The following is a 16,196-nucleotide window of genomic DNA, read 5'->3' as shown; positions in this document are numbered from 1 at the left end:
AAGAAAACAGACTGTTTTATGTTCATAGCATACATTTTTGTAAGTAATTTCATAAAAGAGAACACATGCCATGATGAAAGAGTGAAACATATCTTTAAAGGCTGTGTGAAGAATGGAACAACACTGCTAACTGATCCAAGCTAACACCACACACAAACCAGACATAAAGCTCAGAGGGATCTGCTTCTGTTCTCTGACCTTTCTGCTTCCCATGGAGTCTTCATATCCTTCTCACGAGCTACTGTCTCCCCTTGCTGTTGCTGCAGCAGATGAGGAGCTAGTGACAGGGGAGGGCAATGTATGGGAACAGGGCTAGTGGTACGCCTCTGAAAAGTTCCCATCCTCCTAACCAACATATCATCTCTCTCAATGTCTGGTAAATGCTCATCGCATTCTTCCTCAGTGCTATCTTGCCATTTGTTCAAACTGCACAAGGTTTTTTTCTCAGAGACGATGTCGAAAGCTGGGACAGGTGACAGCATTCTCCTGCAAGAGTCATCTGTACCTGACTTGGCTACCTCACTAGTGATGAGATTGAGAGGAGTGAGAAAGACAAAACATTCTCAGGTCAAATGAAAGGTAGAAGAAGAGTCCTTCAATTCAGTTTGGAATTGTTTTACAAACACACAAACTTAAACAAATCAGTTGTTTGCCAAAAGCATTCCTTAAAAGTTCTTGCTACAGCCACAGACTAAGCTACTAAAGCAAAGCCAAATAAATATAAGCTCTGTTAATATGTTAACTTCCCAGAGCTCTAATTCTCTTCTAGATAAACACCAGAAACACACAGGACCAACACACCTTGGTTCCAGCATCAAATATTCAAAGAGAAAGTAAATCCATTAGATATGAAGAAAGCATTTTTTGAACATCAGTAAGGCCAGCAAACTGAACAACAAATTCCTAATGAGCTGAAAGCAGGCAGAGCAAAGCTACTGGGATTCAAGAAGCAGAAAAAGCTTGAACAGCTCAGACTCTGAGATACCAGTGATTTCACTGTTCACCAGAAATTTTGAGGCACATTCTCAGGGGAACTTTGCATGGCGTTGTTTTGCGGAACTCCAAACATGTTAAGATACTGCAAAGGCATTGGATGCCTTCTGAACAAGGCCGCGTGCATAAACAGCTCTTAGGTCTATGCAGCAGTTCACCCCCATGCAGATCGGCATCTTGCAAGACCAGGTCTCATTTCCAGCTCAGCAGCACTTCCTAAGCCACACCAAATACCTGGATTCACCCTGTGGCTTTGATACTTCATCACTGTGTTCAGCAAACCTGGGACTGCCAACAGTAGTTGAAGGAGAGCTTTCAACACCAGAGTGACTCTCCACACCGTCTTTCTTGCTTTCTTCTTCTGTTCCCCTCTTGGATGAAGCTCTGCCAACAACGAGCTTGTCCCATTTCTGCTGATCAATCTCAGTTACTGGCCCAAAATGTACGAACTTCTGCTTGGGGCTACCAGCCTTTTTGTTTGCTCTGGCTTTGCGGACAGCAAAATCGTCATGAGCTGCTGGTTTCACTGTGATTTCAGCTGGTGGCAGAGTGTCACTGGGACATTTGAAATCTTCATCACTAGTATGAATGAGGAATAAAAGAATCCCCACCAAATGAGACCCCAGGATAAAACAAATTAAATGCTCCTAAGGTTTTGAAGGGTTTTTATTTTAAAATTTAAGGACACAGGTACAAATAGCTGTGGTATACTGAGGTCCAAATGACAGATAAAATCCAAAGATACTACAAACCTATTGAGGAAACTCTGGGAGCACATCCATGGAAGCCCTTCCTTAGGGGAAGAAATGTAGCACATGGCCCATTTCAGACTCAGTTCTTCAAACTAACAAAGCCACAATTCCCTTCTCTGCTCATGCAGACCTGGGCTGTGTGTTACAAGGGACTGTGCAAGCACCAGCACACCCACCTTGTCATGGGGGAGCTCCAGTGACACGGTAGCACCAGGAAGGGCAATTCACTTATCCTAAATCAAGGGGACTGCATCTTGATTTTAATAAATCACCTCAAAAGTACTGGAGAGAGTACTAATATCTGAGATGAGAGAATGACTGAGTTTTGATGGTTTGTGTTAGAGCTAAAAATTACACACAGTAACAGCATTGTTAGAAGAATGCCTCAGCAGATGGTCACCTTTAATTGGAAAATGGTATGTGCTGAAACAGGAAGGTTAGGAGTTGTTATCCTGTCCTGCTGGAGTCACAAATCACATGCATACGTTATAGCCCACCTCCATAGGGAAATAGGTTAGAATAACTGCTTTATACTGGCTCGCTTTGTGGAGGTTTATTTTACAGTGAGTACATGCCTACACCATACAACAAGGCTCCTGAAATGCCTGCTGCAGTGACAAACAGTGCTGGTGTGTTTACTCAGCACTGGAGTACAATGCCATGCAAGTATATCAGCTCAGGTCTCAAAAACAGAATAGCCACATTAATGCCAATAGATTATGGTCCTCAGTTAATATCCCAAAGGTATAATGCCCTGTCCTGAAGATAGCTTGGTTAGCAATGCTTCTGAGTTAGTGGTGCCATATGGACCTTTGCACTATTCAACTTAAAGAAGCTTCAGAGCAGCTTGATCCATGGGACAAGAGGGACCTTTCTAATATGACGTTAGGAGTGTCCATCGGGGCAGTGACCATGAAACTACTATAGCAGTTCTAAATGATGGACACACTTTCATTTCATCTCATTGCATTGATAAGAGAACATCCCTGTACAGATTTTTGACTCCTCCTGAAAAGTTAAATAGGTGAGGACTGGTTGTCACCAAGGCATTCTTCAAGCCTAAAACCACAAGCACATACAGCAGATCATGGCATACCAACATGCTTCCTAGGGTGCCAATCCTCTCCACAGGCAGAAATCATACCTGGGCTCCCCTGACAGTTTTAATCTTTTCCAAGTCTCCAGATCCTGTTTTGTTATAGAGGCATTCACAAAAATCACATCTTCTCGGGGCTGAGGAAGGGTACTTTGAGATTTCCGTTTAGCCAAATCATCTCTCTCAGTATCAGGCACTTTCAGCTGCTCTTCCTCCTCTGACTCAGTCTTCTCAGTTTGCAGAAGTGGGTTCTCTTGGCTTGTCGCTATTTGCCTTGCTGATGCCACGTGCACCCGTCTTCTTCTAATTTAATGAACATTCAAGTTCAGCAAGAAAAGATATTTTGAAGGAGCAATGATAAATCAGTGTCAATTGAAGACGATCAGAGCACAAAAAAAAAAAGCTGAATTTATAAGCAGATTAATTTTACATTAATTTTAGGACGTCAACATGGAATGATTTGAAGTTGAAACCTCTCATCTGTGCTACCCTGCTCATGCACAATTGACACCATTTTATCACGACTTGTCCTAGCTCAAGCAAGAAAAATCTTTAAGTTAGTACTGTGTCCAGCATTTCTGCAATAACATTTCTCATAAATAGTTACAAATATCTCATTTTCATATTATTAGCAAAGTGAATTCAAGTTTTGCTTGCAAACATACTACAGAATTTCTTTGATCCTAGAGTCATGTCAATAGTATTAGAATATTAAAATCTAGTTATATGCTCTTCTGATGTCCTGCCAAACTAGTAATTAGAAAATGTTTACATAATCAAATTACCAACAGCTGAAAGGCACATTTTGTATTACTGAAAAGAGTTACTAGGTATTAAGAGAAGTTTTCTGAATGTATAAGTTAGTACAGTTGAGGTCTGCTGTAGTGTGTATGTATTGGCCTTATACAGGATCACTTTTCTCTGCACAAATAAAACAAATATACTGGTTTCCTGAAGCAGAGGTGTGCCTAGCAGATATGTGTGTTCAGCAGCTTCTTAAAAGTCTGTAGCACTGAGATGACGACAGAAGAAATTTTCTAGGTTGAAACCTTGTAAGCCAACCATCTCCAAAACCACTGCATTAGGACTGTATGTAACACAATTCGGTGCAGAATAGCATATATATATGTATATATATATATATTCAGGACATTAACTAAAGACTAAGTCTGTGTTTTCTGCAAGGTATTAAAAGAATAGCATTAGATGAAAAAAGGCATCAAAAAATGTACACTGAAAATGCTCAGCAAAAGAGCCAAGATGCAAAACATATCTTTTAAGTTTATTCTCCACTACTCATGCTCAAGAGCTGTCTCATGTCTCAGATAACAAAACTGTCCTTATGCAATTTACACTCATAGTCAGTTTAAACTCCTGGTCCTAATACTCTAAGAAAAAATTACAGTTAGTAATTGATACATCTTTTTGTTGTTGTTGTTGTTCACTTTACAATAAAGCATTTGCATTTACTTTACCCTCTAAGCTTTTTGTAGCCAAGACAGCTTCAGACCTACACAGCAATAAGCCATGTAAAATTAGCATTATAATAGAAAGAAAAAGACCTTGAATGCACACCTTGCATGTTCCTGTTTTTCCATCTGCAACGGCTTTTTAATGTCTTCCAGTTTACCTTTATCTTTACTTGTATAGGGTCCAATTAAAAAGGAGTTAAATGGAACTATGTGTTTGGGTTGATTCATTCTGGCTCTCCGGGTGGCAAAGTCATCTTTTTCTAAATCAGGAACTCTGCTGGCTGCTTCATCTTCTGAACCAGAATCCTTCCCTTGGTAATGTGTCATGAAGGGGTTGTTCCTGCGAAGGATGATGTCCGGGGTGCTTCCGTTGTCTTCACACGTTTGCTTTTTACTGACACAGGGCAAAATTAAAGAAAGCTCTTGATGCACCAGGGGAGGAGGAGGGAGTGGCTGCACTCATCTCCAGGTCATAAAACAAGCACAGTTAATAAAATACGCTCCAGGCTGCTGTTATTTTGGACAAAGCCTTGTTACAAATTAAAGTTATCATATACAGGTAGCAAATCCACAAGGACTTCACACAGAAAATCAGTAGTGTTGTTCTTATTTTAGCTGGAGCTAGAAGAATGAGTAGGAACTAGTTTAACATACTAGATGAAGCGAAGGTAGTACCGTAAACGGTAGTATTAAACTTCATGAACACTTCAAACAAAGAGACTTGATGCAAATACTTGATTTTTGGCCAACATTGCTGAATCCTGAAATACCAGATATTTGACACTTTTTCTTCTTAATGGCTCTATTTTATTTATTTATTTATTTATCTATTAAGACCTGAGTAATGACTGAGGGCGCTTGCCCTAATATTCTTAACCGCTTTTCTTCTTACACACATCCACACTTGATTCTTTCCCTAACTAACCTTCCCTCTCCCCCAGAGTTAGACCTCTATGCCAATGCTGACAAAGTAGCTACAACAATAGCACCAGTATGCCAATGCTGGAACGCGCTGCCATCTGCCATGGTCAGAAACAACACTGATACCAACACAGCCTTGTTGTTACTGAGGTTAATACAATAAAGACCCTTGAAAGCTGGTACCCAGAAAGATTAAGCTTATTTTAACTTGTAATTGTCAATACTCTTACACAAACTGAAAAGACAGATGGCAAGAGCTATGCCACTCTCCCATTTAAAAATTAAATTGTATTTTCTGATATTTTAGAGAGCTGGATATCAAGTAGCAGACTCTCCCACTTAGTACTTTTGTTGGCTGCAAATACTTTACATTTTCTCTTTCATATAGCACATCTTGCTACACAAAAGGAAAAAGAGGGTATCACAAAGGATTAAACAGTATGACATTAAGAAAGCAAATCTAAACAGCTCAGGGGTTTCGAGTTTCTTTTCTGTTTAAGAAAACAGTAGTGCTATAATTATCTGCTTTTCTAAAACATCTTAAAGCCCTGCAAGCCCACTATACATGCCACTTATTTTACAGCCTCAGCTGCCCTTTCAAAATACTGCTCAAGAAAGTTGCTGGAGAAAGGGGGAAGCCATAAACCAGCACGGACAGGTCAGCCTGGCTCGGGCCTCAGAGGACAGAGGAGCAACATGAAATTGCCTTTGCTGTCAACTTGCCGTGCTGCACCACAGAGGAGCCCCCCATAGTGAGCACGTTCTCAAAACAGCCAAAGGCAACTTTTCCCTTAGATCTCTTTGAAGGATCAAGATTTCTTTCAAGGCAATAGACTGGCAGACAGTGCTGCAAAGGGAGCTGCTGTCCCTTTCCCTCATGGGCACGTCTGTTCACCAAAGCTTCAGGAGGAGCTGGAGCAGACAGCTCTGAGCTCCTGCATGCTTTGCAGTGCTCCATGTTTCTAACCCCCCATCAGCAAGTATTGTCCCTATCATTTAGCTTCTGCTCATAACAACAACTTCTATTCCTTCTTCCCTAAAATAATATAGTAAGAAGTTTACTAAGAATGTTGACTCTTGTACATACTAAAATCAACAAGCCTATGAGGTCATCTTCTGGTTCAAATTTCACTGCTGGACAGATATATTACATCGCTCAATTCTAAATCACAGGTTGTCAACACACTAGTGTAAATTGCCCAGATCCAGCTGGCTTTTTACACCTGCAATACAGTATGTTCAAGATGACCACCAGGGAAAGAGTCTGATTTTCTGCTTATGGTTTCCGAAGCCACCTTTCGTTTCCCCAGTGCAAGAATACGAAAACTTTAGAGAAAATATACTGATCTAAAATAGACACGCAGTGCCTAATGTTTTATGCACAAACAGTTACCTGAAAGTCATACACGCTGGAACTTCTTCTCCCAAATAAGCCAGGGTACATATGATTAATTGCCAATTAATTTTTACTAATTTTTTAATTAGATTTTACTACTGGCATGATTAGCCTTTTTAAAAATCTAGTTACTTGGAAATAATTTTCAGAATCCTGGACATAAAGGGCATGCATAAAATCACATAATACTCCATTAAATCTTGTTTATATTTGATTCTTAAATGAAAATCAATAAGATGAATATTTACTTGGCTGGCTAGGTTGGAGGTATTGTTTTATGCTCTTAGTTTTTTTAGTGTATATATATATATGTATGTATGCATGTGTGTGTGTGTATATCTATAGTGTGTATATATATATATACACTATATAGTATATATGTATACACTATATAATATATATGTATATATACACTATATATAATATTTTGTATGTGTATATATATATATATACATATATATATATATATATATATAAGCAAGTCATTATTCAGTGAAAACTGTTGGATTTTTCAGTCTCATATCCACCAATGCTATTGAAATGGAAAGCATCAAATGTTGCATTTCTGACACCGTGTTTTTGGCAACAAAGAAACATAAAGTTATTCAAAAGAGCAACTATGAGTCTTTGTAATGAATAACTGAAGAATTTACAGCTTTTAGTACAGCTAGACTTCAGCTATTAGTTTCTAGGTTAAGAATATTTTGATTCATTTACATTTTGTTTTTAATGGAATTGTGACATTTTGGGGTCTCCTGAATTAGTTTGTGGCAGTCTCAAAAGTGTCTTTTAAGGCCCGTTAATCATAGAGACAATGAAGACTGTAGATTTGAAGCTTGCAATGGACCAGAATTCCAAAGAGATTTGCAAATTGCTCTTGTACACCCAGGCCCAGCTCTTGCAGAAACAACACCCAGGTCTATGCTGGTACAGCAAGTGCTTCCAAAGTGTCAGACCGTGGGTGTTTGCACTCACTGAAGCAGGGTCTCGTACAGTCTTGTGCATCCTGTTATCACATTTCAGAACAATGAAAGGGTTTTGCATGCTTATGCACTGTCAGGATAAGAGTCCATGTCCCTTTCATAACAAACATGCCAAAAACATTCACTCACATTTCTTTCTTATATCCACCTCTCCATCATCTATTATAAAACACCTAATTCTCCTCTTTTTAGGGAGTCTCCATGAATCTGATCCTTACCCTTCAATATAATAGTGTAGATAAGAGATGGATGCAGACAATAACCAAGCAAAGAGGATCACACACCAATCAAATATGCTATAAGGAGGTAATAAACTCCTTGAGGAAGGGGGAAGGCTTTTTGGCATACATTTGTACAATGTCCCATTCAATGGAGCCCTTTCCTAGAACATGCCACAGCAATGGAGATAAGTACTTAGATCCCAAGCAAAAAATACATTCGCATACAAGTTCAAACCCTTCCTGTGCCAGACCCTGAAAGGTCTTCTACTGAGTTTCAGCTTTAGGAACAATTAGATGCCTTGTAGAAGTCAAAGTCACAGTGGGTGTCCTCCAGAGGTCAATATGTTGAGAGGGAACAGTCTGTAAAAAACTCATAGGAACTGAAAGACGACTGACGTCAGGTGAAAAACATAGAGGATGGCATGATAAAAAGATGAAGGAATAAGAGGGCTAAAAGGAAAAAAAAATCAGAATACAGAAAAAAGTGGGACGTTTCTCAGTGATGTTAGTGCATGGAAATTCAAATTTAATGCCAAGAAGAAGACAGAGAAACTGGAGAGGTTCAAAGAACAAGGAATGATAATGAGACATTGAGAAAGATGATGTATCCTGAAGCATCACTACTGAATTCTTCCCTTCTCACCCACTATTCTTCCACTTACACATACAAATAATTTTCCTTACAGATGTTTGATAGCAGTGTCTTTTCTCCTGTGTCTTCCTACAATCCCCAGGAGCAGGTGCCTGCTTCACTATGGTGAAGCTTGGGCTACAAAGCTCTGCTCTTTGACCCTCAGCTGGGGCAGAAACCCAGCAGCTTCTTCCTTCAGCTGCCAAATTCTGTAAGTTGCTTCCAATGAAAGCAAGGAAGGAAAACAGCTTGTTATTTCTCCTCCCTTCTCCTTCAGCCCTGTTGGAACAACAGATGATTGTCCATGGAAAGGGAAGACTCAATTTCATGCCAAAGAACCACACATTTGATCACATGTGCTTCTTTTGTGGACAACAAGCCAGCAGATCACGCAAAGGGTTGGAAAAGGGACTCTCGATGTGGTGAATGCAAATAGTGCTACTTTTGTGCATAGCACTGCTAAACACAAGTTATTATTACATTTTACTACGTATGACTACATTCCTAACAGTAATACTACAGCCTTGGACTCAGAACAGGATTATGCTAATATCCTACCAGTTTACAGATCCGTGACAGACTAGCACACTAATTGAACCTGAAGGACTAATTTATGACAGATAGTTTCTCTTCATTAGTATTTGGCTTTGTTAAAGTAGCAGTATCTCACAACCACACACAGTGGTTCATTATGGTGTGACAACAGTGAAGGAAATCTGAGAAGAGGACATAGGGCAGCAAATACACTGTGACTGTTTTATCTGCATATGGCACACGTGTATATGGCCACAGACAAGCTTCACTGTATCTATAAACAAACTGTATCACATAAGAGCTGTACTTTTTACTACTAGATTTCAAAGCCCAGACTGTAGATCAGCATCTGCTAAACTACTCACTGTCAGGATTTCAGCCCATAATCCTAAATAAAATGTTTTAGACAGGAGGACGTTTGGCCACTTACCCTTTAGCCAAACCATATTGATCATTCATAAGGGCCTAGTCTTCTGACATGCTGGTTGAAACTCAGCTTTGCAGGCCATTCCCGTGAGAAGGAGAGGTTTTTTCATGAGGATCCAATATCAGATGATGGAAAGGCATGGGCAGTAAGCCTAGCCATCATTCAGCTCCCAAGTTAAAGAACAGGAAATAACCAAACTGAACAACATCCAAAAATAAATAACACAGGTAATAAGTGAATAACTACCAATAGTCCATGCCAAAGTCAGTCAAATTATGGTTGCTGAACTGTGCCTCCATGCTTTAGCTGGTACATGGGTTAACAAGCACTGTACTTCTATACTTCCTGCCATTAAAAATAAATGCATCACTTATTAACACAGCTAAAAGTATTAACCGCCTAAAAAGTGTGGCTCAGTAAACTAAACCACCCCATCAAAAACAAGTAAGTTTCTGAAACTTTTGCCTAAACAAGGCATTTTTAATGTACACTTATATGTATTTTTTATTAAATGCAAGAAAGCATTAGGTGGAAGGTGAGAATCAGTCTGTGTAGTACTTTTCTTGGAGTCTGTTTACACCACGCTGTAAGACGATACAATTTCTCCACACAAATGCTGTTAGCATCATACAACTCTGCAATCCACAGCTGCCACGTCACAAGCCTTTTCAGACCAAGACCTTCACTAGCAATTGTGAGTGCTTAGCAAACTGGATTTTTGTTAGGAGAAGTGAAATCACAGCGGATTGAGGAAACCCACACTTCAGCCAATCCTAAAAATGCAAAGCGTGCACAATTTCCCACACGGTTGGGCTAACCTGCCATAGCGCTGGGCTGCTGACATGACCTTAATGCCAGCTTGTTCAAGTCTTCTTAACTTTCTGATCTCCTCTGCATCTTTCCCCTTGGGTGCTGATGTTTCTTTTGTACCACATGAAGGAGATTGGTCTATGGAGTTTCCTTTGTTTTTATTTAAACCTACTTGATTTTTAAGTGAGTTTGCCTCAGGAGCCATGGAAACCACTTTCTCCTTTTCACACAATCCTGATGTTTCATTCTGTTCTTCTTCTATGGTTTCAGGGTGGGGTTTGCTATCGAATTATACAAGTTAGTTTAATGTATGCTGTGCCTGAAACATATACACTCATTTCTTATAAGCACATTTTGTTGATATCAAGATGCCAAAGGATGAATGATCCGGGAATTATGCTCTTTAATGGAAATTGCTTCTTAAGTCAAATCAAAAGTGAAATATCAGTTGACAAAACGAGCATGCAGAAACATGTAGTCACAGCTATATAAACTGTACTGGTATATACAATACAACATATAAATAAAAAAAAATTTTAAAAAGACAGCAAAAATATTTCCTATTTTGATTGAATACATCAAATGCTACTTATAATTTGTCAGTGAGTAACTGTCTTGAGAACTGAGACAGATCATCCAGAACATTTTTTGGCCAGCCTTGTGTTTAAGTCAACATCCATCATACTTATATTAACCAGTACCTTATCAAACACATACTATACATTGCATTATATGGTAAATAATGACATCAAGACAATTATTTTCCCCCCATTGCTTTTCCACCACCATCGTCAATTGCTACAAACAATTTATCAGTACCTTCTCAGCAAGATATTTACTACAGCAGAAGGTGCTTCATACATCTCATGAAAAGAAGTAAAACTAGGCAAGTGTTAAAGCATCATCACTGAGAAAGGGAGCAATTGGACAGGCTGGTCTTACCTGAAAGGTCTGTCTCCTAGAGGTGAAGTTGCTGTGCTCCAGCTTTTTCGGTACTCTTCCCGTTCAGCTTTCTTCTTCCGCAGTGGGGCGGGTACATAAAAAGTCTGATTACTCTTGTTAGGGAGGTACTGGTTAAAAGGCACAGCTGATTTGGGTTCACCGTGTGAGGTCCGCCTGGCCAACATATCATCTTTTTTCACATCTGGCATCTTTCTGTGTGGCAGGTCTGTTTCCGAGTCACTTCCTCTCCCTAGTGAGGAAGGAGAGAAAAATATCCCTCTTCTTTCCACTTTCATCTAAGTTTGGTGGGTTTTTTTGTTTGTTTTATTTCGTTTTGCTTTTTTTTTTTTTTTTTTTAATTACAAACCAGAGAAAACACTACCAAAAAATTACATTTAGCATGTGAGCACCAAAAAATGAGGCCACTTTTACCTGTATTTGTGTTTCAAAATCAGTCACTGAAGACAGCAGTCATAACATCTACACAGACAGTAAACATTTTTTTCCATCAACTCTTATTTTCTGCCCCTGAAAAACTCATCTTCAGCCACAGGTCACATCAAAAAACTCAGGGTCAGATTAAGCCAGACCAGTCAGTTACACAGGACAGCTACAGAAGCTTACCTGACTAAAGCCCAAATGACTCGCACATATGGGTGTATGTTTGATCAACTCACACTCTTAAACCTAGACTTACATGTGCAAAGCACAAGATCAAGCAAAAAAGGGCTGCATGCTGTATATTTACATAATGGCAGGAATCTTTGGCTGCTTCTACACACACACATATTAACAGCAACTTGAATGAACATGGCACGAGCTTTGATAAAAATCTGAGAATAAGCGTTAGCCACTACAGATCAGAAGACTTGGATGGCCTCTGTCTGTCTTACTGGTTGCCTAGTCAATCAGTCTAGAATACTGCTAAACAGACAGAGAGACTTGATCCTCAGATGGGAAAGTGCAAGGAGAGAGGGAAGGGATTTCAGGATTTAGAGGTTAGATTGATACAGCAAAGACAGAAGAGTACTTGCTGGAGAAGAAAAGAAATAAGGTGAGAGAGAAAAATTCAGAGTTACAGAGAATAAGATAGGAGATAACAGAGCTGAGTGACTGCTTTATTTTGCCTAAATGAACTAAGCTTCCTGATATTTACAATCCATTTAAAACACAGAAACTCAGGCAACTTTGATCGGGCACGAAGAATTGCGGTGAATGGAGCCAAAACTAGTTGGCGTCCGGTCATGAGTGGTGTTCCCTAGGGCTCAGTATGGGGGCCAGTTCTGTTTAATCTCTTTATCAATGATCTGGATGAGAGGACTGAATGCACCCCTAGTAAGTTTGCAGACGACACCAAATTGGGTAGGATGGCCATACAGAGGGATCTGGACTGGCTGGATGGTTGGGCTGAGGCCAATTGTATGAGGTTTAACAAGGCCAAGTGCTGGATCCTGCACTTGGGTCACAACAACCCCAGGCAGTGCTACAGGCTCAGGGAAGAGTGTCTGGAAAGCTGCCTGGCAGAGAGGGATCTGGGGGCGTTGATTGACAGTCAACTGAATATGAGCCAGCAGTGTGCCCAGGTGGCCAGAAAGGCCAACAGCATCCTGGCTTGTATCAGGAATAGTGTGGCCAGCAGGACTAGAGAAGTGATTGTGCCACTGTACTTGGCACTGGTGAGGCCCCACCTTGAATTCTGTGTTAAGTTTTGGGCCACTCATCATAAGAAGGACATTGAAATACTAGAGAGAGTGCAGAGGAGGCAACGAAGCTGGTGAGGGGCCTGGAACACAAGTCTTGTGAGAAGCAATTGAGGGTACTGGGGCTGTTTAGCCTGGAGAAAAGGAGGCTGAGGGGAGACCTTATCACTGTCTACAACTACCTGAAAGGAGGTTGTAGCATAGTGTTGGTCTCTTCTCCCAAGTAGCAAGTAATAGGACAAGAGGAAATGGCCTCAAGTTGCACCAGGGGAGGTTTAGATTGGATATTAGGAAAAAATTCTTCGCAGAAGGGGTTGTCAGGCATTGGAACAGGCTGCACAGGGAAGTGGCGGAGTCACTATCCCTGGAGGTGTTTAGGGTTCTTAGGGACATGGTTTAGTGCAAGAGTTAGGATAGGTTATGGTTGGACTTGATGATCCTGAGGGTCTCTTCCAACTAAAACGATTCTCTGATTCTAAGATGTTTTTAACTTGAAATGAAAATTCCCAAATGGTTGGACAAATACCTTATAGAACACTTGCAGTGGAACTGCCCCCTAGCCATTTTGGAAGCCACTTCACAGACATTCACAAGATTCCCTGCACCATCATGTGCCTTTTAAAGTAATTCACAAAGAAGCTATGTAAATATTTCTCTCCCAGCAGTTGTAACATCACCACAAGGCCTGGTTTGATGAGTGAAATGGAGCATATTCAGCCATTTCTCCCACCAGCATTCAAATCTTCTGCCAGCTTTGGAGTGTTGGATGTCTCTGGCCCTTGGCCCCTTTGCAACACTTGCATATGCCATAGCTGTTCCTCTCTTTGGGGTGAGGGGAAGCCACCCAGGTTGTACCCTCTTGCTAATTCACCACAGTAGTAAATTTCTAGCTAATTCTCTGAGCTACCTAATGAACAACTGAAAACAATGAAGTCATAAAAATCACAAGTAGCTTGTGTATAATTCAAAGTGGGGGAAGGAAAAGAGGTCTAAATATGCTAGGAATGTTATTTGCAAAGAGCTTTTGCAGCCAACTGAGTTATTCAATGTTTGCTTGGAGAGAAATGAAGAAGAGTGAAGGGGAACAGTACGAAAAGACAAGACACAATGGAAATGAGCTAGTTAGACAAAAATCACAATGCACTTTTTGCCAGTAACCTTTTGCTGGAAAAATTTTGGTTAAGAACATATGATAACTAGCACCATGATTGGTAAGCTGAGTCTATGCCTAAACAAAGAGCGGAAACGTGACCACAGAATCACGGGTGTCTGAGGACAGCTGAGGTTGGAAGAGCCGTAATATCATTAGACTGAGCAGGGCCACAGAGGAGCTAGAAGAAAACTGAAAGATCCCTTGCTGTTATTTGCTATTCTGTTTGCTCTTGACTTTGTTCTGGTGTTTATTTTTGTATCAAATGAAAACCACTCTTGAACTGGCAGACATAAAAGCTGGAATAGATAACCACAGTAGCAGAGGATTTAGAACAGATTCCTGTCCCTCATTACTGATGTGCCTACCAGCATCCCCAAGCTGAGTACTTCAAACAGCTGCTTTAATTATTCATATTTTACTAGCAAAACTATTTTCAGCTCAAGTTTGAAAAAAAAGCACTTGAAGCCAAAGCACTGAATGGGAGCAGCCATGCCCTACATTTATAAACTTAACTTTGTTGTTCTGCGTTGCCAAGTAGAAGCAGCAGCAGCCAGTAACAAGCAGTTACACACCACAGACACACACAGATCCTTTGTAGAAGGATCCGTGCGCAACTGCTGGCCAGGCAGAGGATTTCTATTCATTCCCAGAGTACGTTAGCAACTCTACAGGCAGGTCAGTCTGCAATTCTACTGTGTTTTAAACAAACTGTTCTGCTCTACCACTGTTTTTCTTTGCTTTTTGTCAAGGGACAGGGTCCACATAGGACACCAGAGCAGTTCCTGAACAGTGGGGCTAATCAGAGATGGCATTCGTGAAGGCAGTATTACTTGTTGCTTCCACCTAAACCAGTCATCACCTTAGGATCGTTTAAAAGATCTCCATTCATAATTCTTTTTTCTAGGAGTGGAAAGAATCATAGCTTTATTTCACTATCATATTATTGGTTTTATAAAGCTTGTATCTAAACAGAGACACAAGTAATGCAAGCAGAACCTTGTCCTCCATCCAGCTTTGCATACACATTGTTTCTATTAGAAACTACATGCAGCTGAGTGAGACACTGGCCTGCTGGGACCACAGGATGAGGTTCGACAGAAAAGAGGTCAGCCAAGCTACACCTCACCTGCAACTCTTGGAGGAGACAGCTGTGAAGTTATGGCAGCAGCAAGCAGGAAAAATGGGACATACTAGAAAGGGCTGGCTGGACAAGTCATACGTGTGCACACTGCATCTGCATGCACTCTAGGTCTGGATATTGTTAAAGACCAACTTTTAAGAACAAACTATGTATGCTTGCATCTTATTTTGTGTTTGTTATGGACTCAAGAATGTGACAAGATAGTATGTCTTAGCTGTGGCAAACAAACAACCACAAAACCTTACTAAAATATGCTAATGCAGCAGAAGTTGATAGGAAGCAGCTACAGGACACATGGAACTGGCTGCCCACTGCAGCCACTGGCTGCAAGTAGATAGGGACGCTGGCTACTCCTTGAGCATCCAGGATGGAGCAACACTTGATTAGGACTTGTGAGGTGTTCCTATTTGCCAACATCAGGCTTTTGTCTCGTTTGGGAAGACAGAAATCTGTTTGGTAATGTGGAGACTGTGCTCTGTTCAGTGTCTGAGGGGGCATGAGGCCATTTCAGGGAATCAGCCCCAGTAGCTGGTGGTCAACCAGCAACAGCCCCAATACCACAGGCCACTTAAAACAGCAGAGCAGATCTTAGCCCTGCTTTTCCCACAGCTCTTTCACAATTCAGCTGTGATACCAGCTCTCCCTGCCAGCTTTTCAGTTTTAAGGAGTTCCCCACCACCTCAAGAAATCTCTCATGTGTCCGGTTATGATTAGCACCAGTTCTTTTCACGCTGCCAAAAGCAGTATGAACATCTGGTTCCTACCAAAAAGTCTTTCTGCTCTTCCTTTTTTTTTTTTTTTTTTTTTTTTTGTTAAATAAATAACATTATTAAGGAGAAGCGATTCATATGTGGAACATAACTTCATCTGATGATGAAGTTTGACTGATCCATCTGTTCATCATGAATGTAACCACACAGAGGGAGCCTCAATCAAGCATCCTTTTGTTCTGAACCAGAATCCTGCTCATGACAGGTAACCCAAGTGCATGTTCCATACCTACCCCTAGCAAATCTTTCCTCAA

At 40.6% G+C, this 16,196-nt stretch overlaps 1 protein-coding gene across 15 annotated transcripts in view; it reads right to left on the bottom strand.

Moving 5' to 3' along the window:
- Positions 1-16,196, bottom strand: part of LIMCH1 (LIM and calponin homology domains 1) — a 180,961-nt gene that overhangs the window by 48,236 nt on the left and 116,529 nt on the right. For 10 of the 15 annotated variants that reach the window (XM_065060771.1, XM_065060768.1, XM_065060769.1 and 7 more), the window contains 6 exons: positions 11,179-11,428; positions 10,245-10,517; positions 4,417-4,707; positions 2,890-3,144; positions 1,228-1,572; positions 199-522 (listed from right to left, as the gene is read on the bottom strand). In XM_065060771.1, the coding sequence (XP_064916843.1) occupies positions 199-522; positions 1,228-1,572; positions 2,890-3,144; positions 4,417-4,707; positions 10,245-10,517; positions 11,179-11,428 (1,738 nt within the window). The remainder of the gene's footprint in view (positions 1-198; positions 523-1,227; positions 1,573-2,889; positions 3,145-4,416; positions 4,708-10,244; positions 10,518-11,178; positions 11,429-16,196) is intronic. The other 5 variants (XM_065060772.1, XM_065060773.1, XM_065060779.1 and 2 more) reach the window with 5 other exon arrangements.

The sequence above is a fragment of the Columba livia genome, chromosome 4 (assembly GCF_036013475.1).
Source record: "Columba livia isolate bColLiv1 breed racing homer chromosome 4, bColLiv1.pat.W.v2, whole genome shotgun sequence".
Lineage (NCBI taxonomy): Eukaryota > Metazoa > Chordata > Aves > Columbiformes > Columbidae > Columba > Columba livia.
This window is presented reverse-complemented; position numbering and strand designations above follow the sequence as displayed.